This window comes from Myodes glareolus, chromosome 13, assembly GCF_982192425.1.
Source record: "Myodes glareolus chromosome 13, mMyoGla1.1, whole genome shotgun sequence".
Lineage (NCBI taxonomy): Eukaryota > Metazoa > Chordata > Mammalia > Rodentia > Cricetidae > Myodes > Myodes glareolus.
The window spans coordinates 20,547,725-20,574,697 of NC_142038.1; the positions used below are offsets into that span (position 1 = coordinate 20,547,725).

At 39.6% G+C, this 26,973-nt stretch overlaps 1 protein-coding gene across 4 annotated transcripts in view; it reads right to left on the minus strand.

The window, feature by feature from the left end:
* The window catches only part of Cep192 (centrosomal protein 192), a 79,804-nt gene that overhangs the window by 26,940 nt on the left and 25,891 nt on the right, over positions 1-26,973 (minus strand). For 2 of the 4 annotated variants that reach the window (XM_085699773.2, XM_085699771.2), the window contains exons 15-28: positions 26,660-26,783; positions 25,568-25,698; positions 21,014-21,833; positions 20,804-20,924; positions 14,498-14,666; positions 11,409-12,315; positions 10,013-10,161; positions 5,977-6,207; positions 4,313-4,438; positions 3,993-4,136; positions 3,806-3,866; positions 3,122-3,261; positions 1,724-1,816; positions 941-1,059 (exon numbers count right to left, since the gene is read on the minus strand). In XM_085699773.2, the coding sequence (XP_085555899.2) occupies positions 941-1,059; positions 1,724-1,816; positions 3,122-3,261; positions 3,806-3,866; positions 3,993-4,136; positions 4,313-4,438; positions 5,977-6,207; positions 10,013-10,161; positions 11,409-12,315; positions 14,498-14,666; positions 20,804-20,924; positions 21,014-21,833; positions 25,568-25,698; positions 26,660-26,783 (3,335 nt within the window). The remainder of the gene's footprint in view (positions 1-940; positions 1,060-1,723; positions 1,817-3,121; positions 3,262-3,805; positions 3,867-3,992; positions 4,137-4,312; positions 4,439-5,976; positions 6,208-10,012; positions 10,162-11,408; positions 12,316-14,497; positions 14,667-20,803; positions 20,925-21,013; positions 21,834-25,567; positions 25,699-26,659; positions 26,784-26,973) is intronic. The other 2 variants (XM_085699775.2, XM_085699774.2) reach the window with 2 other exon arrangements.

The following is a 26,973-nucleotide window of genomic DNA, read 5'->3' on the forward strand; positions in this document are numbered from 1 at the left end:
TCCCAAAAGCTTATGTTCCAGGGGGAAAGAACACAGTAGAAGTGATAATCACAATAACGTATACACGGTAGCACAAGAGAAACTTCACAGGGCTTTCTTCATGAGGAATTAGGGAAGAGTTGAAGGTCATAAGAGAAGTCAGTACAGGCTTAAACATGTACTTAAACTAGTCCCTGTTTTTTTTTTTTCCAAAAGATTCTAGTAATGAACTAACTAAATGTGGGCATTCTATACTCCACACTGGGGATAAGCAGTAGGTGCCTTGTAACATATACTAAGCTAGCCCTATGAAGTAAAGTTCAAACACAAAAAAACAACAATATTCTGACTGTAAGTTACTTATGACCTAGATGTCAAAGTCCAGGTCCTGGAAGAGACCTGGGAAGAATTGTAAGTAATAAATAAAAACTGAAGTAAAAATTTTCTGGAAGAAAAAAGTTAAAGAAGAATACCATATTTCATGCTTTATTTACCTTTTGTCAGAATATAGCAAAAAAAAAAAAAAAAACAACAACAACAGCAGTAACTTCTTAACTTTGATTCAGTTGGACAAGAGAAGCGCCTTACTGACAAAAAATACGGGCCAGTGAGATGGTTCAATGGATAAAAGCTCTTGCTGAGCAAGTCTGAAGACTGAGTATGATCCCCAAGCCCATGGCGGAGGGAGAAACAACTACTGAAAACTGTCCACTGATCTCCACACAAGCACCATGGCATGTGACATGCATACCACACACATCACACATACAACAGTGATACTATATGCATACACATACATACATACACACACACACACACATAAAGGATAACTCAAAAGATTAAAGCACAGCTAGCTATATCATTATATCATATATTAGTTGAAGCAAAATAGGTACCTGTACATGAGTGAAAAACAACGAAGCAAGAGGTCATTATAAATACATAAATATTTTCATATTACCTTTCTTCATAGGCTTTGGGATCTTTTGGTGTAAATGAAACTACCACTTCATGTTCTTCACCAGGTTTAAGAAATAGACTCTCCGGATCCACTGAAAATTGACTTCCTTGTTCTGCAACCTAAGAAATGACGAAACCACAACTTAATGCATGTAAGCATGCTTTCTTGTATTCTATGCCTTTCTGTGCAATTTTTTAGATTTTTGTGGGTTTTTTTGTTTGTTTGTTTGTTTGTTTGTTTGTTTTTTGAGATAGGGTTTCTCTGTGTATGCAGTATCCCTGACTGTTCTGGAATTCTCTCTGTAGACCAGACTGGCCTCGAACTCATAGAGATCTGCCTGCTTCTGCCTCCCAAATGCCAGAATTAAAGGTGTGCGCCACCACCGCCAGTCTTATTCCTTTTCAAAAGGATATTTCCTTCCTCCTTTCTCCTCGATTTCAAATCTTTTTCCTACCCCATCTCCTTTTACTAATAAGTACCATGCTCTCACTCATTTAAGGATCTCAGAAATAAAACCTATATATGCAGACTACTCTTTTCCAGTTCTACACACCCACAGACACCACACAAACTTCTAAGGAACTATGCAAGAATTCTTATATTCAAAGCATTAGGCTTCACTATGAATCAAGCACATACCTGAGGCTAGTGTGACTCTCAGTTTTCACAACCCTCTTGGTATTCCTAGCTCGATCCTCATAATATCCTAACAAGGTCGCCAGCACAGGAGCCTTCAGAAACTAAGGGGCAGGAATACTAAATCATTCTTGCAAATATTCTTACCTTGATATCTAGATAAACTTCAATATTCCCAGCATTTTTCAAAGGCAACGGCTGCTTTGTTGAGGAATTTACATCGGCCAACAAATGCATAGTCTATGGGGTAGGGCAAAGATGCATTCAAAAAGAAGTTACAATTAAAAACTCAAACTGACCACAACCGAATAACATTAGAGGAGTACTACACAGTGGTTAAAAACTGACATCTTGAAATTTTCAGGCAAATAGATAGATCTAGAAAAAAACCATACTGAGTGGGGTAACCCAGACAGAGAAAGACAAATATAATATGTATTCACTCATAAATGGCTTTTAGACATAAAGCAAAAAACAGCCACACACAACTTTAGAGAACCTAGACAACAAAGAGGACCCTAAAAGAGGGATATATGTGCCTACATATAGGAAAGAGAAAGAAAAAGACAAGATCTCCGGAGTAAACTGGGAGTAAGGAGGTCACGGGAGAGGGTAGAAGGGAAGAGAGAAGGAAAGGAGGGGAGCAGAGAAAAATTTATAGCTCAATAAAAACAATAAAAATTAAATAAGTATTTCTTTAAAAAAATCATGATTTTCATGATTTCACCTCATGGTGAATGTAGAACTGAACAGGGGTCTAAGAGATACAATAACAGTAAAACCTCAGGTACAGCGACCCCAGTTAATCCTCTCAGCTGAAACCTGAGAAAAGCACAAGACCATGCCCAGCAGAGGGAGATTCTGCCTACAGCAACATCCTTCAGCACAAGAAGTTTAAAGAGCTGGGGAGATGGCTACAGTTAAAAGTACATGATGCTTGCTGGTGGTGGTGGCACACGCCTTTAATCCCAGCACTTGGGAGGCAGAGGCAGGTGGATCTCTGTGAGTTCGAGACCAGCCTGGGCTATAAGAGCTAGTTCCAGGACAGGCTACAAAGCTACAGAGAAACCCTGACTCAAAAAAAAAAAAAAAAAAAAAAGAAAAGAAGAGAAGAGAAGAGAAGAGAAGAGAAGAGAAAAGAAAAGAAAAGAAAAGAAAAGAAAAGAAAAGAAAAGAAAAGAAAAGAAAGTACATGATGCTCTTGGCAGAGAACCTGAGTATGGTTCCTACACATGTCTCACAACCACCTGTAACTCCAACTCATGTACTCATATAACACGTATACACACACACACACACACACACATGTACACACACAATTAAAACATAACAATAAATCTTAAAAATTAGTTTAAAATGCCATTTTATTTTGTTATGGCAAAGAATACTAATCACAGCATGCATTGAGCTAACATCTTACAATCAGGAAGAAAAGTTATTCCCAGATTTCAAAGGAGTAGGCACAAACAGTTTATAGAATTTCAAAGAGCAAACTAAGCCCTGTAGAAAATAATAATGATAATAATAGAGAGAAGATGAAGATACCTGTAAGTCCTTTGGGGCATGAATCCTAGCTATTCCTGCTCTTGCTCGGAGGTCCACACTTCTGAGAACTGGTATAGGGTTTGGGCTGTCAACTTCTATATCCACTCTGGCCAGGAATTCTTCTGCTGAGCCTAGAATTTCTGTAAAAGTTTACTCTTTTCTTCAGTAAACAGATAATTAATCCCAGATTCTACCAGTCATCCAAAGGCATGTCCTTAGGGGTCCAAAGAAAATTCAGGGGCCAGAGAGATGGCATAGTGGGCAAAGGTGTTTGCCGTGCAAGTTTGATGCTGAGTGTAATCTTTAGAACACACATAAAGGTAGAAGGAGAAAACCAACTTCACACAATTGTCTAGTGCCTTCCATACACATGCCCATGTACACAAAAATAATAAATAAATGAAAAAGGAAAGAAAACCCAGTTAAGACTTTTAGCACAATCCAAACCCAGGTCTGACTAGACAGACAAGTAGAGAGGAAATGGGTTTTCTGCAGCACTTGCTTACACCTACATTTACGTAGGCTTAACCCCAAGTATCCTACCATCTTCCCCATTTTCCAAATAACATAAAATTCTTGGCACTAACCCAAAACACTGTCATTAATTAACAAGAAAATAAACTGTAAATCTGAAGTTTAATTATAGAATAGGATAAGTCAAAAAATAAAAAAAAAAAAAGATACCTGAAGTGAGGAGTTTCTTTGGGCTGTGAAAAATAACCCAAACTATCAGAAATTCTGGATCCTATTAAATAAAAGACAAAAATATTAATGTATATTGATATTAAGACTAAAATCCCAATGAGATAAAAGGAGTTTGGAAACTTGTTCTTTACTTCTTAACCAGTTTTTTAAAACTAACCCAACCTACCTGTCCATCGTAACTGGCGGGCATCACGTGACTAACTACAGATGGGGCCACCAGCTGAGCAATCCCATCAGAGTAAGGAGTAGCTCTCAGAGAAGCATGGACGGGCTCTTTGGAAAATGTGAAGCAGCGCCAGGCTAAAGCATTCTGTTTAGAAACAAAAAAGTCAGGTACAGCAAAATCATAACAGTACATCTGTTAATAGGCTCTTTAGCAATATAATTTACTTATACAAAGAAAAATTAACCAATACTATTAGCATTGCCTATAATATCAAATCAATATATTCAGTAGGCAGTCTTTTATTCTTGGTTAGTACTTACAGCATTAATAATCAGTCGGATGGGCACAGTAGCATGTGTCCTATTTATTAACTTGAGTGGGAGAGCTTTCCAGCCTTCATAGGTCAAGTCGCCAAAATCCAGAACACCTTTCTTTTCTGTTTCTACCTAAGTATGAAAAAAGGACTAAGTGATAAAAGCTACCTACTATTAATGAGTATCTTAGCAACGGTTAAGAGTCAGCATGATCAAAAAACAAAAAAAAAAAAAAAAACAAATAGGATGCAGGGAGTTGGTGGCACACGCCTTTAATCACTGCAACGGGAGGCAGAGGGAGGTGGATCTCTGTGAGTTCAAGGCCAGTCTGGTCTACAAGAGCTAGTTTTAGGACAGGCTCCAAAGCTACAGGAAAACCTTGTCTCAAAATACAAAAAAAAAAAAAAAAAAAAAAAAAAAAAGTCAGTATGATAGGTAAACGTGGACCTAGGTCTTCCCATTTTATTTTATTTTCCATTGAAATAAAATGGTCTGGGGGCAATTTCGGTTCCTGTTCCCCATTCGTGCAGAGGATTGTGATCTGTGAGTCTACCCCTAAATAAATAGCCCTTTATTATACTCAATTCTGAGCTAGTGTGGGACTTCTTTTTAGCATCCTTCTTCACTTGGTATATTTCAGATTCAGTCTGATACAAAAACAGTATTTAAAATTATGTCAAGTAGACATTTCAATGATTAAAAATAAGTGTGTACTATGTGTCAGACTGGTACGTCTTTAAACATCAGAGAGCAACTTAACAGACTCACTCTCACAGCCACACATGTGAAATTTAACAATATTTAAAACACAAACTTGTCTTCTATAGTTTATAAAAGTACAAGGAAATCAAGGACTTATTAGCAAGTGGGAGCTGAATTACACAATGGCCAATGAAGGTCAGGGTCTAAATTAACACCCTAGACAGATGAAGTTTGACACTTCCCAAAGGCAGTACATTTCAGGTTCCTTTTAGGAAGGGCAAAGCTGGAATGGAATAAACACCATACATAAAGTCCTGAAATCCAGTGTTCTTTCGGGAAATATTAAAAACAAACAAAACATATGAAAAACTTCCCTGGTGTTTAAAAAAACAACAGGGGACCCTTCTAGGGATGGGTACATTTCAAAAGATTGTTTGTAAAAACACCAGATCTTGAGTCTAGGCAGCACCAGCACTGGCATGGAGCTCCAGCTGAGACAGAGTCTTTCATGCCTTCTTTGCATTTCCACAGTATGCTTTCAGGGTAATGAAGACACATGGAAAGGAAGGAAAATTTTTGGCTGAATTTTAAAGAGACATTGTAACAAAAAGATGTTAAAAGAAATTGAACTTCATTAACAAAAGAGATGGCATAGAAAGACCAACACTGGTCAGAACGGACTTTACACAAAGCGGATGAAACGATGGCTCAGTTTAGTTCCAGCTGTCTAAGGAGGCAAACTCTAATGGCTTAGTTTACACCAGCTGCCCCATCCAAACACTCTCCTCTGACCTACACAGGCACACATGTGGTGTACATATGTACATGCAGACAAACACTCATACACATAAAAGCAAATAAAACAAAAAGAAAAAAACATTTTAAGTAACAACTAAGAAACAGTGTGGCCCATCTACCCACAAATTCCTCTGTTTCCAAATGACAAAGACTCATTTACAAACCGTTACCTCAATAACAGGGGTTTCCGCAACAGCAGTGAGCGTGACTCTGCTTCCCAGAGCTTCTGCTTGCACTACCGTGTCAGCATCTGCTGAAAACGGCCAAGAAGCAACACTGAACGTACATCTGAAAATTCCAGAATTTGTGGGTATAAAAAGAATTTTTATCTCTTCTGTGGCATGAGGTCTTATAACAACTTTATTCTTGAAAACTAAACATGTTTGTGTTGAAAGATCCACCTATAAATAAAAGCAAGATAGTATGTTAGAAATGGCTCTACTTTTCAAACAGATCATCCAGTTTAAGATTCCTTTTCCCAGTCAAACTAGAAAATCTAGACCTTCATTAGTGTTAAAACATACTCGACTCTTGTAACTCATTATTTGAAATATATAATCAATTCAAAAACAAAAAGCTTTTTTGACAGCTGGTGAGGTGACTTGTAGGTAAAAGATACTTGATGCCAAATTGACAGCCTGAGTTTGAACCCTAGAACTCACTTGGTAAAGGAGAAAACCAATGCCCACAAGTTGACCTTTAACCCCCACACCTGTGTTATGGCATGCATACACCACCCACACATATAAGCAAAAAAATGAATAATTCTCTCTACATTTGGACTGTGTTCACTCCTAGAAGATTTTCAAGTGAACAAACATATTCACTAAACAGGCACTCCTCTAAAGAGGACACAGAGGTGCTTCTCAGCCCGAGAAACCCGTCTAGGACGATTTCTATTTCTACATGCTATGCCAAATCTTACCATCAACCTACAATGCCTTCCCCCAGTTATTTTATATTTCTGTCTCCTTTAATGATCTGGTAACAAATGGGAAAGCGAGGAAAATAAGAGACAGCAGAGAAGGGATGGTTGATGTTAACCGTCTACTACAAAACCTACAGTCACCATGGAGATAGGTCTCTGGACGTGCCTGTGGGAGATCACCTTGACTACTTCATTTGAAGTGGGAAGACCCACCCATTCCCTAGCTGGGATCCTGAATTACGTGGAGAGGGGGAATTGAGAGTAGCATGTATTCATATTATGAATATGATATAGCCAGCTGCTTCAAGCCCCACTGTCTTGACTTTGCCGCCATGATGGCCTATACCCTTGGATTATGAGCCAAAGTAAACCTTTCTCTACCATTCTTGTCAAGTATTTTATCAATGCAACAGGAACAGAAGCTAAGAGAGAGACAATATTATTTTACTAGGTAAATAAGGATATAGAGAGGAGAAAGGGAACAAAACCATTCAATGTTGGCTGGGGAGTAAGAGTACAAAACCTGGACATCTCATAGAAGGAATTAACTGACCCTACTTCCTACCCTCCCTACTCACAACTTACACATGGCCATCAGAGTGAGGAAAAATTTACAGTCTCTAATAGCAGTTGTAGCTGATTGTGTGAGATCCTTGCTAGACATTAAAACTATTGTTTCGCCAGGCGGTTGTGATATACACGCCTTTAATCCCAGCACTCGGGAGGCAGAGGCAGGAGCATCTCTGTGAGTTCGAGGCCAGCCAGATCTACACAGCAAATTCCAAGTCAGGTTACAAAGCTACAGAGAAACCCTGTCTTGAAAAACTAAAACAAACAAAAAAAGCTATTGTTTCTATGGATTTCAAAAGATCATATAATAAAATTAACAGACAAATTAATAATATCCCTCTTACCAAATAAAGACTAGGGCCAAATAAGTAATTTAGTTCTTTTCTTTCTTTTCTTGATACATGACAATAGCTTACAGTCAATAGTATTTAGTAAAACCATACTACTTAGTAAAATATTATTTAGTAAAACTCAGAGCATCCAGTGATTAAAATAACTGTGCTAAAAGCAAAATAACATGGCTTAATAAAAGATAAATAATGATTAATATTAAAACTGACAGAAATGTAAACCATTCGGATTTTATTTCTTACACTGTAAACACAGTAACAACGAGGGGCTTAAAAAGACCCAATTCCAAAACTGTTCAGTTGGGTAGCTATCAAGTCCTATGTGAACACCAAAGATTTAAAAAAAAAGAAAAAAGCTGGCATAGTAATATCTGCATGTTAATCCCAGGACTTTAGAGGTGGAGAAAAAGGAATCAAGAGTCTAAAGTCATCCTTGGCTAAGCAGCAAGTCTGGGCTGGCCTGAACTACATGAGACCCGGCCTCACAACAAACAAAACAAATAAATTGCAGCAGTGCACGTGTCTGCAATATGCAATGGCATTTATACCATTTATAAACAGGGAAAAAAGAATCTCATTTGTATTTCTATATATGTCAGAAAGATGTAAATAGACTAGACATAAACAAAAGAGTGAAAAAGCCAGGCATGGTGGCAAACACCTATTAGCACTTGGAAGGTAGACACGAAAGGAAGACCCCCTCAAAGAAAACAGAACAGGGCAGTCTGATCTACATATCAAGTTGCAGGCCAGGTAGGGCTACACAGGGTATCTGCTTAGAAATAAAAAATAAAAATAAGTAAAAGAAAAGAAAAAGGAGGCCAGTAGGATGGGTCAGTGGGTAAAGGCACTTGAGCTCAAGCTCAAGATGTGGTCACTTGTGCAATAGTGGCATGACTGACAGCAGGCAACCACCACTTTCAGATTGGATTTGGAGCTTACGTAATAAAGGGAAATTCATACCAGGTACTATAAACCAGATAAACTCATGACTGTGGGAGGTCATAGGTTCTCCTGGGGGAATTCACTACTATTGTCTAGCTAAGCTATTCACCCTTACTCAGATAAGTTATTCTTTGCAGAGGAACAGAGATAAATGCAAAGACTCTTGGCTATTCAAGGTGCTAAGAATAAAAAACAGCTGAGTTCTCAGCCCTAAACAGAAGGACATTTATGCCAGTCCCTCTAAGGCTCAGGCACGCCCCTACAAACATGATCGTCACAGCAGCTGCAGTTGCCTGCACTGGTCTATCAATGCCAACCATGAATTGGGGAGGTACTCACGGGCCTCTACCCTTTGCTGCTGAACTACAGGCTGTCTTTAGCTGTGTACCCAACCATGAGCGCACCACACATCAACAGATAGTTCTAAACCTATGGACACACACCACCCTGGTTAACATCGGCAAATTACACACAAAACAGAAAGTCCTGATGTAGGAAAGGGACTTGGAAGAGGAGAGGACAATGGTGAGAGGAAGATGAGAGAAGACAGGGTGAGAGTAATCAGGGTGTATTATATACATGTAGAAAGTACCAAAGAACAAAATAAAAACTTTAAGAAAAAAAAGTTTTTTTTTTTCCAAGTGGCTAAGAGTACTCTTGCAGCAGACTCAGGTTCAGTTCCCAGCACCCACAGGACACAGCTCAAAGCCGACCACAACTCCGGGTCCAAGAGATCTGACGCCCTCTCCTGACCTCTGTGGGCACTACACATAGGCAAACAAGCATGAACATAACAATAAAAATAAACCTTAAAAAAAAAATAGAACTTTTGCCGGGCAGTGGTGGTGCATGCCTTCAACCCCAGCACTCGGGAGGCAGAGGCAGGTAGATCTCTGTGAGTTCGAGGCCAGCCTGGTCTACAAGAGCTAGTTCCAGTAGAAAGTAGAAAAAGACAAGATCTCCTGAGTGAATTGGGAGCATGGGGACCTTGGGGAGGACTGAAGGGGGTAGGGGAGAGACAGGGAGGGGAGCAGAGAAAAATGTAGAGCTCAATAAATACCAAAAAAAGTAAATAAGTAAAATGAAAAAAACAAACAAAAAGACAAAACAAAAAGAAAGAGCTAGTTCCAGGCCAGGCTCTAAAACTACAGAAAAACCCAGTCTCGAAACCCACCCCTGCCCCCGCCGCAAAAAAAAAAAAAAAAGAAAAAAGAACTTTAAAAAGAACAATTTAATCAGTTAGAAAAGGGGGATGGATCTAGGAGTAGTTAGGGGAAAGGGGACCAAAACACATACTATGAATATATTAAATTATCAAAAAATGGAAATATTGTTTAAAAGGGGAGTAAAAGAAGTTAAGTACTTGGTTAAAGGACACCTGTGACACCAATGGGACAGACATGGAAAACTCACCTTCTCGCCATTCACACAGATATTAAGGACTCTGATGCTGACTTGGAGCCAACGGTCAGTTGGGTTGAGGACACTAAGGAGGGTCTGTGAAGCAATACCTACACAGCAGGCATGAGGAAACCTCAGTTCCTCGGGTACTCTGGCATTCCCTGCATAAGATCAAGTCAAAATGCAAGTTACACTAAACATCTGATTAAAAGCACTGTTGGGTAAAAGGAAACCAATACACAGGAGTGCCTAATTATGATCTATAGAATAAATGCTCTAGTAAGAATCCAGGACATAAAAAGTCTCAGCAGAAGCTGCCAACAGCTTCTATCTCTTCTATACAGCATTGAGAAAAACGAACATTGTAACAACACAGGTAAAGCTAATCAAATCAGAATTCACAGCGAGTCAAATCTTTGTTGCTGCTATCATGCCCTTTTCCTCTCCCAAGCTTTAAGCTACTGACGACTGTAAAGAGAAGCTCCGAAGGCTCCACTACAGGTGTGCCTGGCTACACAGCGCCTTCATGGCACTATCTTACACCCTTTCCCTATCCTCACATTCAGGTGGGCAACATGGGCAATCCCAGCTTCACAGGGAAAGCACGCTGTGGAGGAGAGCAGCGGCTCCTCACTGTAACTACATCACACCAATGAAGCACCAGTGGAAGGTAGCTCATTCTGGAAAATGATCCTAAGGAGGACATTTCCTACTTAAAGACATAGCAAAACTCAAGTGCAGAGGGAAAGAAGCATCAAGACAAAGACACAGAAAGCTGTCAGCATACAGGGTACTGCTGTTCTGAGCCAAGGTCAGTGCCCCTTCATAGAAATATTCTGCTGTTCTCACCATAAGACAAAGGAAGAGCTTGTAAGAAAGAACCTGAAATAAACTGTGGTGCACACCTATAGCCCCCCTAGGCCTTGGGAGGTAGAGGCGTGAGGATCAAAAGCTCAAGGTCACTTCCCCCACTTAGTAAATAAATATGAGTGAGGCAGCCAACAGGGATCCTGTTTTCTTTTTTTAAAAAAAAAAAAGGAAAAATAAAATAAAAATAAAAGAGTGGAGTTAGGGAGATGGCTCAGCAGTTAAGAGAACATGTTGCTCAAAAATGAGCACCTATGCTCAAATCTTAGCACCCATATAAGTTAGGCCATGGTCACCGGCAACTCCAGCTCCAAAGAAATCCAACACTTCAGCCTCCATGGGCACATGCATGTGTATATGTGCATATACTCACAAAGACACACACATACGCCAAAAAAAGTCTTAAAAATTAAAAAAAATTAAAGAAATTAATTTCAACCAACATACCAACATTTCTTTGAATAAAATTAGCTTTGTGGACCCATTTGAGAAAATTCAGCTTATACAGAACAAAAAGCTAGGACAAGAAAAGTCATCTTACCAAATCCAGACATCATCCCCAAGTCCCATGGTTTGGTTTCACAGTTTGCAGCAACAGGCTGCACAGGAAATGGCTTTGCTGTACTCAGCAGGTTCTGGTGTACAGCAGTAGAACACAGGTTATAAAGAGAAGATGGACCCATCACTCCAGAGGCAAGATTTGGTCCTAAACACATTCCAGAAGACACATGTTCTGGTGCAACAAGAGGATAAGGAGAATACGCTGAAATCCCACAGACTTGCACACCTGCATGGCACTGAGGCAAAGCGGCATTCCCAGTTGAAGGGACTGGCCCCAAATACTGCTGGGCCACAGGAGCTGTGTATAGAGAATGTCCAGTCCAGAGTGCCGGGCACAGAGGAGGCTGGTTCTGCACCTTAGCAACAGAAGTATGAGCTGAAATGTGGGGAGCAAGATTGGGCTGATTTACAGAGGTACAGAGATTAGTAATCTGGCTGCTAGAGTCACTGCTGGCAGTCGACAAACCAGTAGATGTTAACCTTTGATTTTGGTCCACAGTCTTCTGGTTCAATACAAGGAGGCTTGGCATGGCTGGCCCAGACCGATGGCTCAGACCTGGCTTGTTCAGGAGAGCCTGGCCAATCAGGTCCTGTTCACTGGGGCCAGATGTCAAATCTACCCCACGGGCTTCCAAGTGTTCCCCACTTCTGGAGGAAATATCTTGACTCGATGTAAAGTTAGGTTCTCCATCTTCAAATCCGCTACTCAGAGAAGGAGTTTCTGCCACTTTTCCTACACCAGATTCAACCTGGATAATACACGGCAATGTTACTTTTTCTGTATTCTGACCTAGAACTTTGTCTCTTAGCTTCTTTGTAGTTTCTTCCTCTGATGGAGTCGGACTGGCTCGAACAATTGTGGTGCTCAGCTCACTGGTGAGATCACTCTAAGTGTGATAAATTTTGTTTTTTAGTAATCCATAGATAAAACAAAATGTAACAGATTCAAAGAATGTTGGTATAAATCTCAAGTAACATGAAATCTACATGATATCCTGAAATACAGAGTATACAAAGGAAAATTACAGCAAATATAAAATGCAGGCTTACACATGAAAATTGTATCCATTGTTTTATAAAAAGTCTTACAATAGGAAAGAAATAAAAGGTAAACATCAATTTTATCTAAAACATTTACATAAAGAACCAAAGACAGGCTGGAGAGATGTCTCAGCAGTTCAGAGCACTGGCAGCTCTTCCATGGGCCCTGTAACCACATGGGCCCAGCAACCACGTGGTAACTAATAACCATTGTAATAAGGTCTGGGGGCCTCTTCTGGCCATCAGGCACACATACAGACAAAACCCTGTCTACATAATAAATAAATCTTAAAAAGGACCAAAGTCAGCTAACATTTTTCAAATTAAAGGATTCTTTGTAAATTTTATAAAATATAATATAAATTAGTAAATAAAAGTATAAGTGGCAGACAAGCTATCTCATTTATCATTTTGGTTGTACTGGAAGTTTACCTTGAACCAAAGCTTTAGAAAAAAAAGATAAAAAGTGGGTGATGATAGAGTACGCCTTTAATCCCAGCAGTCTGGGAGGTAGAGGCATTCAAGGCCAGCCTGATCTACAGAGTGAGTTGTGTACAGAGCAACTCTCTCTCAAAAAAAATAAAAAAAAGAAAGAAAGAAAAAAAGAAGGAAGGAAGGAAGGAAGGAAGGAAGGAAGGAAAGGGAAGGAAGGAAGGAAGGAAGGAAAGGGAAGGAAGAAAAAAGAGAAAAGAAACAAAGATAACTAAACAGAAATTAGTTTAATAGTAACAAAAATACAAAAATATGTCCTCAGTGTTGAATAAACACTGACTTCATGCTACAGCCTTCACAAGGGTGAAGAAAATAGGATTAAAGAGGGCTAGTAATCCAAGAGAGTGGTAGAGAGGTTCCCAGGCCCCATCACTCAGCAGATAAACACTGTGCTAAGAAAATAGAGACTCAGGACAGGGGAAGTCAATTTAAATTAAGGATATATAACAAAAAGTCTTATGGAACTCCACTACTTGGTAAGATAATTAAAAATGTAAATTTTAGGCTGGGCAGTGGTGGTACATGCCATTAATCCCAGCATTCAGGAGGCATAGGCAGACTGGACTCTGAGTTCAAGACCAGCCTAGTCTACAAGAGCTAGTTCCAGGACAGAAAGTGCTGTTACACAGAGAAACTATCTCAACCCCCCCCCCCACCCCAAATAATAATAAAATAAATAAATAAAAATGTAAGTTTTTTTAAAAAAAAAGTTTGAATGGAGATACACTGTACGGACAAATACTGCTTCACCTAGAAGATACGGGCTCGAAAATTCCAGTGCCAGGTACAGAATACCTCTCTATACATTAATGGTCAGGGAGAGCCTAGAAATCCCCAAAACAACACAGGTTACTGCCACTGTTCTTTGGTGTTCACTGTAACTAGATGGTAAGAACCTATTACTAAAGACACAACACACCTTGGTTGCAGAGCATAGGGAAATAAAGATAGAACTGACCCAAAAACTTCCTCCCTGCTAGCAAACCTTCACAACATTGAAAGATGCTATGCCGACCACAGAAAGAGAAAAGTTATCAATGGACATACAGTGATGGACCATACATGCTACAACACTGATCTGTCAAGAGAGATGGCTCACTGGGGCAATAGTGGCATGACTATTACTGGGGTAATCAACTGCTTTCTGACTAGATTTGAGGGCTACTCCATGGGAAGGAATTCATACCTGACACTGTAAACCTGGTCAAAAGCCCATGGCCAGGGAGGTCATGGGCCCGAGGGGAACCTACTACTATTGTTTTGCTAAAAGCATGTGTTGTCAAAGTATCTCCTAAATATTTATGTTTATACCTGTCAATCAATGCTGCTCTCTTCTTCGGTCAAAGATGCTTCTTTTTGAAGTGGGTAAGAGTCAATGCCAAGACTTAAGCATACATATATACATACATTAATTCACTCTAAAGATACAAAACAGCAACATGGAAGTTGAACAGGTCAGAATTTCAGTTTGAGTCAAATGTCACTACACTTTTGATCTTGAAGGCTTACTAAAGAAACAGTCCAAATGGCACCCACCTTGTGGTCCTCTAAGCTTTCAGCAGCAGCTGTGATAGGATAGGTGTTTTCCTGTTCAGACACATAAGTCAGCCTGCTCATATCAGCATGGGAACATGCCAACTCAGACAACTCACACTCTGAGTGGGGCTTCTGGTGATGAGCTAAACTAAGAGATTCCAGAGCGTACCTGAAAGAGAAACAGAAGCATGATGTTAGAATATGTATAGCAAATGACCACTACTATCTAGCTATAAGCTTGAAGTAACTCAATCACAAATTTATCATCTTTAATTAAAATAATCAATTATATTCCTGTTGATGACCTACCTGGTAAGCTACCATTAAAGAAAAAGTTGTCTCATTTTCATCAGTAAATAGCATATACAGATACATAACAATTGGTTATTCATTCAATAAAAATTTATTGAATACTTGACATACAGTAGTTAATAAAACCATTTTTAAAAAAATCCCTATCCTCAAAATTACATAGATGAGGCAACAAAATACCCATGTATTGCTAATAAAAAGGTAAAGTGAGTAACTTTTGCCTGAGTAATTACACACATCTAGAAAAAGCCCATTGACTCAGACTATATCTAAGAAATTCATCCAGAAAGAAAAAAATTATTGATAAATATATAACACTTCATAAAAGCTACGTTTATTGGTAATAAAGTAGGAAGCTCAACTGCCATACAAGAGGAACTAAGGCATGGCACAAGCTTACAACATAACTCTTTAACTACTAAAAACCATGCTGTTAGGGCTGAGGATATAGTTCAACTGTAGAATGTTTGCTAGCACTGCTAACATGTAACAAAAACCCCAAACCATGCTTCTGAACACTATGCTCTTGCTTAGGAAGAAATTCACAATATACTAACTAAAACAAAATTCAATGGATGAAAGCTAAGAATGTGGCGCAATGTCGGATCATGCTCAAAAACCTGGCTATCAATACCCAGTGCCAACACATAAATAGATAGATAGTTAGATGGATAGATAGATGGATGGATAGATGGATGGGCGGATGGTAGGTAGGTAGACAGACAGACAGACAGACAGACAGATAAGCAAAATGAGAACAGTGTCTTTGCTATGGAACCACATCTATTTACCACAAACACACACTGGTGTTACTTTCTAACTTATTTTGTTTTTCAGCAGCCATATCAGAGACTCCAGTCCAGATCTGGGAAGGGAAGCAAGCTGAACAACCACAGCCTAAGGAGGGCTGTTGAGATGGTTCATCAAGCAAAGGTACTTCCTGCCAGACCTGATGGCCTGAGTTTGATTCCCAATAAGTAAAAAGAGAAAACCAACTCCTACAGGCTGTCTTCTGACCTGTAAACAGGCACTGAAGCTTATACATCTTCATGAATGTGAGTACAATCACAGACAAAAGTTTAAAAATTTATTCCATAAATGTATCATGAGCATTCCTGCCAAAGGGTAGAAGAGAATGAAGGAGGAAACCTGAATTAACACAGCTACACAGCTAAAATAGATAGATAGATAGATAGATAGATAGATAGATAGATAGATAGATAGATAGATAGATAGATAGATAGATAAAAGGCAGCTTGGAGAGAGTTAGTAGATTAGCTCTGAAATCCATTATTTTCTAAACCATAACATTTTCAGTCATTTCAGTAGCTACTCAAATTTGTTCATTTAAATCTTTCAACAGAGAAACACTTGAATGATCTCTTATGAAGCCAGAAAAGACAACATTTTAGAATTAAAAAATTTAAAAAAACTATTCATTTTGATGCTATTAAAATAACAAAACATGGGGCTGGAGAGATGGCCTAGAGGTTAAGAACACTGGCTGTTCTTGCAGACCTTGGTTTAATTCCCAACACTCACATGGCAACTCACAATTACCTATAATTCCACAGGGGATCCAATGTCTTCTAGCCTCCTCAAGCACCAGGAACACACATTGTAACAGTTACATCTATGTGAGCAAAATACTCACACACGAAGTAAAATAATCTTGGAAGACAGTAAAATACAAAGATATACTAAACAATGTGAAGGACCGCATCCACATGCTCTATTACAAGATGGCGCTGGCATCCGGTTTCACCGCCAGGTGAACGCACATGTGCTCGGTAACTTTCCACTGCTGTCCCCGCCTACTCCCGAGGCTTAACCTGGGCTAATGGGCAGCGGACCAATCCAAGGGTGACACGTCCGAAGCAAGGACTGTTTCTTATATAAAGGTTGGGTTCCCTCATTTAGGGGTCCCTGGCCATGTTAGCTGATGCTCTCTCTCTCAGGATGCATTAAAACTTTTCTGCAAAAGAATCCTAGTGTCCCACGTGGTTCTTGCTGGCTAGACGATAGCGTGGGACATTTGGTGCCGAAACCCGAGAAAAAACTCTGACCACCACTCACACCAACGGGGACCTCTTGGATTCACGTTGGATTCACCTTGAAAATTCAGGAAGGATTCAGAACTGCAGGTCTGCATGTTCAGAGAGGTATGATTATTCCTGGACTCAGGATAGCATATCAGAAACTGGATGCAATGAGAGGTTAGGCGCAAGCGCAAGGAAAAAAAATAAGTAAAAAGGACCCCCGGTGGTTCTAAAAATGGGGGAGAAGACTGATCTACAAGGTCAAAAGCTTTATGTTATGTTGTTTGTACTGTCTTTTGTGTACCGGACAGGAGAAAGATATTTAGATTTAGGAACTGCTAAGGATATGATGTTTTGGAAAAGAGGTTCTGTTTTCATCTCCACAGAAAATGAGAGCCTAAAGGTGTACTTGGGATTTATGTGGTTTGAATCACCGAGACCTCCTGAAATGTTGTAGTGTATACCCCTAAAATACAACGTCCCAATTCAGCAGGAAATAGCCAGAGAGACTAACGACACCCAAATTCCCTGAAAGATTAAATGAGGTCCTTTCAATGGTTACAGAGCAACAAGCCTGCTTCTCTGAGTTCCACTTTGCTCCATGCACCGGTTTGGGCTCAGAATGGGTGCAGCTGGGGCTGGAGGGGGCTGGAGTGAAGCTTTGCTGGGTGGCTATGATAAGATAAACAAAGGCGGATCAATTGCCTGGGGCAACGGGTGAAACAAACAATGCTAAACCTAGAGATTTTCCATCTAAATAAGGAACTAAAGAGATAGCTTAGGGGTTAAGAATGCTGCCTGCTCTTACAAGGTACGTGAGTTCGATTCCCCCAGCGACCACATGGCAGCTCACAACTGTCTGGTTTTTTTAAAAAAAAAAAAAACTCAAGTCCTCCTGAAAGATTGCTGTATATATGCTTGGCTTATCTAATGTTTCAGGATCCACAGGGAGGTGGATGCGAAAAGCCCTTGGATTTTAAGGTGATTGGGTCATTGGCTAAATCTGTGAGAATTTACAGCCGCTTTTACTGTAGCACAGATGTTGAGAGTCTGCTAATTATTCCATCTGCCCCGTGAGCTGTAATGGCTCCGGCGCGGACCTTGAGATGTTGCCGACACCAACACAGCAGCTGAAAACTAGGCTAGCCCCGCGGGGAAGGCAGGGGCGCTTGGGAATGGAGCCACCACTTCCTGGCCCGGGACACGCAGAGCCGCGCGCAGAGCAGGCCCAGGGCCGCGCGCAGCCCTCGGATGGCGGGGCGGGCTCTGGAGCCCGAATCTCAACGGAGGCTGGCAAGCCGCGTCCCTAAAGGGACAATGTCCAACGAGGTTTACACCTGTCGAGTGCGGCCTAGAGAAAAAAAAGCTCATAGTTTCCAACACGCCTCTGGTAGATTAAGCAATAGTCTAGTTATCTTCTAGGTAATTGGACTGGAGAACTTACCAGTTCTTGTTAAAATTGAAAAAAGGGGGGGAATAGTAAAGGAATTGCCCCCGATGCCAAGAATGGCTATTGCCATGGCTCTGTTCATTATAAATTTTTTAAATGAAAAGATGTGTTTTCTAATGAATGGAAAGGCCCAGATCCCATTCTATTGAGATCCAGGGGAGCTGTTTGTGTTTTCCCACAGGATCAAGAAAGCCCATTCTGGGTGCCGGAGAGACTGACCCGAACAGTGAAGAGTGACCCACAACACGCGGACTCGCCTGAGGACTTGGCTGCTGTTCCTCCTGCCATTTTGCGGATGGATGACAGCGGTTGTGATGGAACACCGATGGGGGATATTCTCAGCCTTCCCGAAGCTGACACCAGTCAGCCATAGAGTGGCGGTGTTTCCTCGGTTTTTTACAACCAATAAGACTCTGGGGCTCCCCTACCTTCCTAGAGATGATTTATAAGCTTGGCCGTAGGATTCCAGTCCTGGGTCGTGTCCTTCATCCCCTACTTCAAAGAAAGGGTGGGGGTGGAAATGTTTTGGAGCAGCCCTATGCTGTGGAATAGTGTTTCTCCTCTGGATGGTCGGCTGACTCAAATCCCAAAGTCGTAGGGACAAAGTGGTTATTGCACCAGCGCTGGCTGCCCTGGAACAGGGAGCCTCTACTTATGTGTGGTTATCTATGTTAAAGCAGTAAGGATTATGCCAACCAGCTCCTGCACCCCTAGGACAATGGTCCATGGCACAGGGTGGAGTGTTTGGCTTAGCTAGCCCTGAAGGTTGTCGAGCTAAAGAGTGTCGCACAGAGAATGGCCCTCTCTGAGAGATATGTCGCCCTGCATAAGGGTTTCCTGCCGCACATTCCCTTTCCCAGAAAAATGGCAGAGGGCAGGCCGGATAAGTTCCAGGTGTCATGAACCTAGGGGCAGATTCCGTGTAAGCCCATTTTAATGTTCCCACTTTGGGAAGTGCGACCTCTATCTTTACCTTCTAAGGGAGTTGCCTTTCTGCAAAGAAGTAAAAAAAAGGGGGAGATGTGAAGGTCCGCATCCACATGCTCCATTACAAGATGGCACTGGCATCCGGTTTCACCGCCAGGTGAACGCACATGTGCTCGGTAACTTTCCACTGCTGTCCCCGCCTACTCCCGAGGCTTAACCTGGGCTAATGGGCAGCGGACCAATCCAAGGGTGACACGTCCGAAGCAAGGACTGTTTCCTATATAAAGGTTGGGTTCCCTCATTTTAGGGGTCCCCAGCCATGTTAGCTGATGCTCTCTCTCTCAGGACGCATTAAAGCTTTTCTGCCGAAGAATCCTAGTGTCCTGCGTGGTTCTTGCTGGCGAGACAATAGCGTGGGACAAAACAATAATAGAAAGACTGAATAAACCATGAAAGTCCCTGTCCTGGTTAGCACTGAACTGTCAACTTGACAGTCTAGAACCACCTGAGAAAAAGTCTTAATTGTCTTTATCAGGCTGGAATGAATGTTGGCAAATTTGTGAGGATTGACTTGACTGTCTTGAGTGACACCATCCCTAGACTAGCTACATCCAAGCAGCATTCACAAGGTTCCTGCCTTGAGTTCCCGCCCTGATGTCCCTCAATGATGGACTGAAAGGAAGTGCAAGCTGAAATAAACTTTTTTCGACCCTGAGTTGCTTTTGGTCATGGTGTTTTAACACAGCAACAGAAAGGAAACTAAAACAGGACCATATGCATTCTGAAATAGTATTACCTTTCATGTCTTTTTTTTTTTAAATAAACAAATACAAAAAAGCAGAATATAAGATCTGGGAAGATGGTTCAGTGATTAAAGTGCTTCCAGGCAGTCCTGAGGAACTAAGTTTGAATGCCCAGCACCCATGTAAAGAAAAGCAACAACAAAAGCAAACAAACAAAAAAAATCCATCAGCTGTAGCAGTATGTATCTACAATGCCAGCTTGTGGACAAAGAGAGGAGAAACCTAAAGGGCTTGCTTGTTGGCCAAAGCTTACTGGCTTGAATAGGAGAATGGGCCCTTTCTCAATATAAAATATTGTGGAAGGAACAACTGAAGAAATAGCACTGGGAAGACAGAGGCAGGAAGATCTCTGTTGAAATCAAGGCAAGGCACAGAGACGTTGTTTCAAAAAATTAAAAGTAAAGAAATTGAAAAGATATTTTAGGAACCACCTTTAAGAGATGAACCTAGCCAGGCAATGGTGGCACACAACTTTAATCCCCAGCAATTGGGAGGCAATGGCAGGCGGATCTCAGAGTTCAAAGCCAGCCTGCTCTACAAGGAGAGTTCCAGGATAGCCAGTGCTATAGAGAAACCCTGTCTCGAAAAAAACAAAAACAAAAGAGATAAACCTAAAAAGAATTTTTCTTCTTTTATGATTCTTTTACAATTTAATTTTCCTATATATAGCACAAGTTTTTTAAACTTAATAATCAAGGTGGGATATACCTAATCAAAATACATTACATCAAATTCTCAATAATAGCAATAAACAGAAATAAAGTTAAGCACTTACCCTGAGAAGTTGCCAGAAATTTCACTAGGCGAAGAATGACTGAGTGGTGAAGTAGACAGTCTGAATCGCCCCTGGTCTTCAAAGCCAGATCCACCACTCTCAGGAGAGGAAATTGTCAAATCTATTAGAAAGATATATTCTCCAATAAGAACAGAAAACAACAATAACAAAAACCACACAATTTAAATGTGACCGACCACTGATACCTACCAACACAACGTAGGACTATACGATCTTCTTCAAAAGTGACATGCTTGTCACTGCTGCTTGTCTCACTGGCACATTTCTTTTTCCTTCGGTGTTCTCCATTATCTTGTATTTCCTCACATTTTTCTAAAAGGTGAAGGGATGGTACTCCAGGATTCCTTATTGATGAGTAACTACCGGGTGTTGGAATGGAAACTGAGGCAGCTTTCTCAATGGTCTGCACCTCTGGTAATTCATCAATGGAGCATGCCTTCCTCCCTATGACTGTGCTCCTATTCTCGCTTATGTTCGAAAGACCTGAATCTGGAGAGGCTAGTGTTCTAAGTGATTCTTGAGTCTCACTCTCCGTATTTTCACCATAGAAAAAAGCTGCTGAATCTGCTCTGGGCTGCCTCACATTAGCAGCACAAACATTTGCCATACTGATGTCTTGAACAGTTTGCTGTTTGGGAAAACATAAATCCCAAATGTCAGACATGCCTGCTCTCGAAAAGGGCTCCCATGTACCTTCACAGCTACTAACTTCTGTTTTTGTAAGGTATTTCTCCATATCAAATGCATTGAATCTGTTACTTTTTTCTACATCATTAATTAAGAAATGAGACGTGGTGGAACAGTCCTCTTGTGTATTGTCATCCTGAAAAGTCTTGCCTCTTCTTTTATTTGTAAGTGCCTTCATCATGGCAACCAGCTGGGCAGGATCAGTACTCACAGACACATCGGCAATGGCTGAAGCAATGGTGCTTATTCTAAGTACAGAATCTCCACCGCCAGATAGAAAGCTTTTGTGTTCTTCAAGTTTGTTATGACTGCAGAAAGTGTCCTAGAAGTAAAAAAAAAATTATTAAATAAACTCACTCTACTTACAAGAACAAGTATAAATTTGTTTAATCTTTATTTAGTGTAGTCTCCTATCGAAGGACTATGTTCCTAATGGATATCTGAAAGCATAGATGGCACACCAAACTACTATCTATCGAAATATAGATATATGCACACATACATATACACACACTATGCTTATTCCTAGGCAACATACATACCTATGCATACCTAAATTTATAAATTGGGTACAGTAAGACGTAATTGGAACCACAGGTATAAAACTGAGATGGGTCCAACAGTAAAAACTATAAACATATATTAAAACATTCACCTCTGGTGACAACAGGATACGTAATGCTAACCTCTTGCCGAAAGCAACTGGAACCCAACAGTATATTTAAAAGAACACCATGTGCCCAGGTATATGCAGGAAGATTAAGACTATAGTTATTCTCAGTTACACATAAGTTCAAGGCCTACAAGAGAGACTGTCTCAAACAAACAAGTAAGCACATAGGGAGAGAAAGAGGGAAAAAGGGAGGGAGGGAGAGAAAAAGAAAGAGGAAAGGAGGGAGGGAGAGAGGGGATAGAGAGGTAGGTAAAGTAAGGAAGGAAGGAGAGATGGAAGAAATGAAAGAAGGAAGGAAAGAGAAAGAAAGAAACAGAAGGAAATTTTATCAAACATTAGTAAATCAAGGAGACAGGGTATAATTTCTTGGATAATCAATTAATACACAAAAACCTGTAGGAAATTAATAGAAAAAAGAAAACACAGTTACATACGATCCAAAAGAATACCTAAAGAAAAAGAATAAAGATCAGAGGAAACAAGTAATAAAGAAAGTGAAAAGATTCAAATGGTCATGGACTAGTAATTGCATTGAAGAAATGTACAAAGGTTGGGCAGTGGTGGCGCACGCCTTTAAGCCCAGCACTCAGGAGGCAGAGGCGGATCTCCGTGAGCTCGAGGCCAGTCTGGTCTACAAAAGCTAGTTCCAGGACAGGCTCCCAAAAGCTACAGAGAAACTCTGTCTCGAAAAATCAAAAAAAAAAAAAAAGAAAAAGAAAAGATATGTACAAAGGCAACAAAATTGGTTTTTTTTTAAATCTTTTTCTATATTCTTCAATGATAAGCATCCAAAATAAGAATAAGAGAAGATTAAAAGTAAAGGGTCAGCAAGATGGTTCAGTGGGTAAAGGCAATTGCAATTGCCTCTAAGGTGACCTAAGTTCAATACCTGGAGACCCACACGTTACATAGCAGGAGAGAACTGACTCCTGAAATTTGTCATCTCATCTTTACACACACACACTGAGAAACATGCATAGGAACAGAAAAAATAAATGTATTGTCTTTAACTATCAAAAAGTTACGGGTAAAACACAACATGACAACCCTAAGGAAAAAGTTGGTATTTACATGGTTGATACCAACCTTAGAGGGGGTGGAGAACAACAGGAACAGAGGAAGATGTGTGCAACGGTAAAAGCTGATTAGTCAGACAATTTTGATTTATATGAACCTAAAACTAGAGCCTCAAAAATTTAAAGCAAAAACAGACTCATAATGAGTAACAAACATATAGTCATAGTGTATGATGTTAAAACCTAAATAACTGAAGGAATAGCAAAATAATTTTAAGATGCAATCAACTTTAGCATTCTTATTTAACAAAGGTCGCATTAGTGAAACAAAAACATTAATAAAAAAATGAAAGTAGGCAATAGTTACACAACAGGTGTTCCCTTCAAGCAAACAAACTGCATTTTTAAAACTGAACAAATCCAGATCCATTTAATATGTCTTGATAAAATTTAAACGACTAAGAGCAAAAATTTTGAAAACACAGAACAATTAACCTAAAACCAATTATTTTAAATCCTGGAAAGAAAAATAAATAAATAAAAAACAAAAAATAAAATCTGGAAAGACAGCTCAGTGGATAAGACCATGTGCTGTTCTGACAAAGGACCAGAGTTCAGTTCCCAGCACCCATTCCAGGTGGTTCACAACTGCCAGCAACTTAAGCCCAGTGGTAGGCACCCACTCACATATACACACAGTCCCTACCCTCTCATACACATAATTAAAAATAATTTTTAGAAAATCTAAAAAAAAATCTAATAAATGCTTGAAAACTAAGCAAGATAAATTTTTTTCAAAAGACAAGATTTCATGGGAATTAGAAAATGCATTAAACATGATGAGGGATATCAAGGAATGCTTGCCTAAACATGTGTGAAGCCATATGTTAAGTTTCCAGCACAGACAAATGAGAAGGAAGACCAACAGGAGAGGGAGAGATAAAAGTACTGACACAGGTAGATTGAGAGGGATGAAGAAGGAAGGATACTCAATAATGAAAATACGATGTAGCAACACATGAAACAAACACAAAACACTGGCTACAGCAAAAACTATGCTCTCTGGAAAAATTCATGCCACTAGATAAATGTTCATATTAGAAAAACAAGACAAGAAATTCAGTAAAAAGAATCAGTGAACTACACATTCATCCCAAGAAGTTAGGGGAAAAAAAACAGGAGTTCAAGGTCAGTCTAAGCTACTAACGAGTCCTTTTCTAAATAAAATCAATAATAAAAATAATGCCACACATCTTTAAATCCCAGGACTAGGGAGGCTGAGACAGTTCAAGACCAGTCTGATCTACATAGTGAGTTCTAGGACAGCTAGGGCTGCATAGTGAAACCAGACTGTCCCAAAAGGGGGAGGGGCTTCTAAAATGCTTCGACTACTTTATAAAAACAAACAAAATACAAGGAAAATCTGCCCAGTCATAAAATGTAGAGGAAAATTATAATAAATATGAAGAGATATAGCGTATTTATAGATTAATCAAATATTTTAAGAGTCAGTATTCTAGAGATTTGAATTTTTCTGTTTTATAGATTACATGTAATATCACTAAAAGTACAAAGTTTTTGGTGGGTTAGTTATTTGGTATATTTAAAAAGTATGAAAATGATTTGATTAGATGCCAAGACTTACTATCAAGCAACAATATTTACAAGTAACATAACACAGACAAGAAGATCAAGCAAACATTATCTTGCATAACTGATTTATTATATAGACAGCACATTAGTGAAATAGAGAAAACATGAACTAATTTTTAAAAAAGTAGATACTATTAGGAATGAAAAGGCTAAACCAAGCATGGTAGCTCCTATATGTAATCACAGCACTCAGGAGGTTGAGACAGGAAAACCGATACACGTTGAGCCCAGTCTGGATGACACAGATCATCCAGGATTAACTAACACTACACAGTGAGACCCTACCTTGGAAGTAAAGAAGGGGGAAGGGAGGGCAAGTCACAGACTGGAAGAAGACAGGTGAAACTTTCATGCTGGCCAAAGGAGCCTACCAGATATATAAGGAAATCCAATGAATGGAATGTCACATAAGAAACTATGTAAAATCAGTTAAAGTATAAAAGTATTAACTTCATTAGCAATCAATCAGAGGAACACAAATTAAAACAAAGAAGGACCACTACAGAGCTACTCAAATAGCTAGTAATACTGTTTTATATATTCTTCTATATGTACATTATAAACTGATTTTTTAAATGTTCTCATTTGAAGGACACTGTATTAAGACTGAAGCCAGGAAAATAAGGACACAGGTTTTTCTCAAGTGGTCTTGGTCCACCTTATCTGAAACCCTATCGAGGTGATATGGGAGTCCTTTAGGAGAGTTAGAGCTACCTCTGTCCTGCTTCCGTTGGCAGTCAGTGTCACATCATTCTCATCCACCTGTGAAGTACTCTGTAGTTCTTCAGCCTGCAGTGTAATTGAGCCTTTACTTAGCTGTGCCTGGGACTGTTCATTTAAATTTCCTATAGGAAATAAACCATATTCAACTTAAAGGCCTGTATTACTTCTCATAAATAATCTGAGATAAAGAAGTACCAGTCAAAACAATTAATTGTCAAGAAAAATATCTGTGTACTGCAAATATAAGTTGTCTTCAGAAAAACTGTTTAAATGACAGACATCTAGACAAAGGACGGGAATGGAAGGAAGTCTCTGGATTTTTAATCTCCCCTACAAATATTCACATAAACTAATTCAATATACTTTGGTTTCAAATATTGGTTTCAAAATTATACTCTTCTTCAGAATGATAAAAACTGAACTAACTGCCAAGTGGGTGGTGGCGTACCCCTTTAATCCCAGCACTCGGGAGGCAGAAACAGGTGGATCTCTGTGAGTTCGAGGCCAGCCTGGTCTACAAGAGCCAGTTCCAGGACAGTCTCCAAAGCTACAGAGAAACCCTTTCTCAAAAAACCAAAAAATAAAAATAAAAAAATAATAATAATATAATATTATTGAATATTATTATTGAATAATAATATTATTATAATAATATAATAATAATATAAAAATATAATAATAATAATAAAAAAAAGAACTAACTACAAACAGAGACCCTTTATCCTAAGTCCTGTGTTTGAATAGAGGCTATTTAAGAATGGAGCACATCCTGGGGCTGTAGAGATGGCTCAGTGGTTTAGAGCACTGATTGCCCTTCCAGAAGACCCAGATCCAATTCTCAGCATACACTTTTGTAGCCTGGTCTACAAAACAAGTTCCAGGTCAGCCAAGACTGTTACACAGAGAAACCTTGTCTCGAAAAACCAGAAAACAAATAATAATAAAAAAAAAAAAACAAATCTACACTCAATGTTGAAAAGTCACAAAGCAGTGTATACATCTTCATCCAGACTATGATCACATGATTCACATGATTACAAGTTAAGATAACAGTTCCATCAAGCCTTTCGTTTAACCCACTACCTGAAAATAAACCTTGGTGAAGATGAGTCACTTCTTTTTCCAAATTACTTCTTGAGACATCAGGTTTTAGTAATGCAAAAGGTTCTCTCTCCTCTGGTGAGCTAATAAAATAACCAAATGATGGCTGCAAAAATAATTAGACACAAATTAATCTTCTTTAATTTCCAACCACTTTGAAAAGCTTTAGATTACTTTATCTAATACTACTAAAACATCACAATGATTCAATAAATCTACTCTTGCCATTTAACTTCAAGTCCAGATAGAACCTTTGAGGTGGTTCTCCATGGCAGTACTTGCCGTGCCCAGGGAAA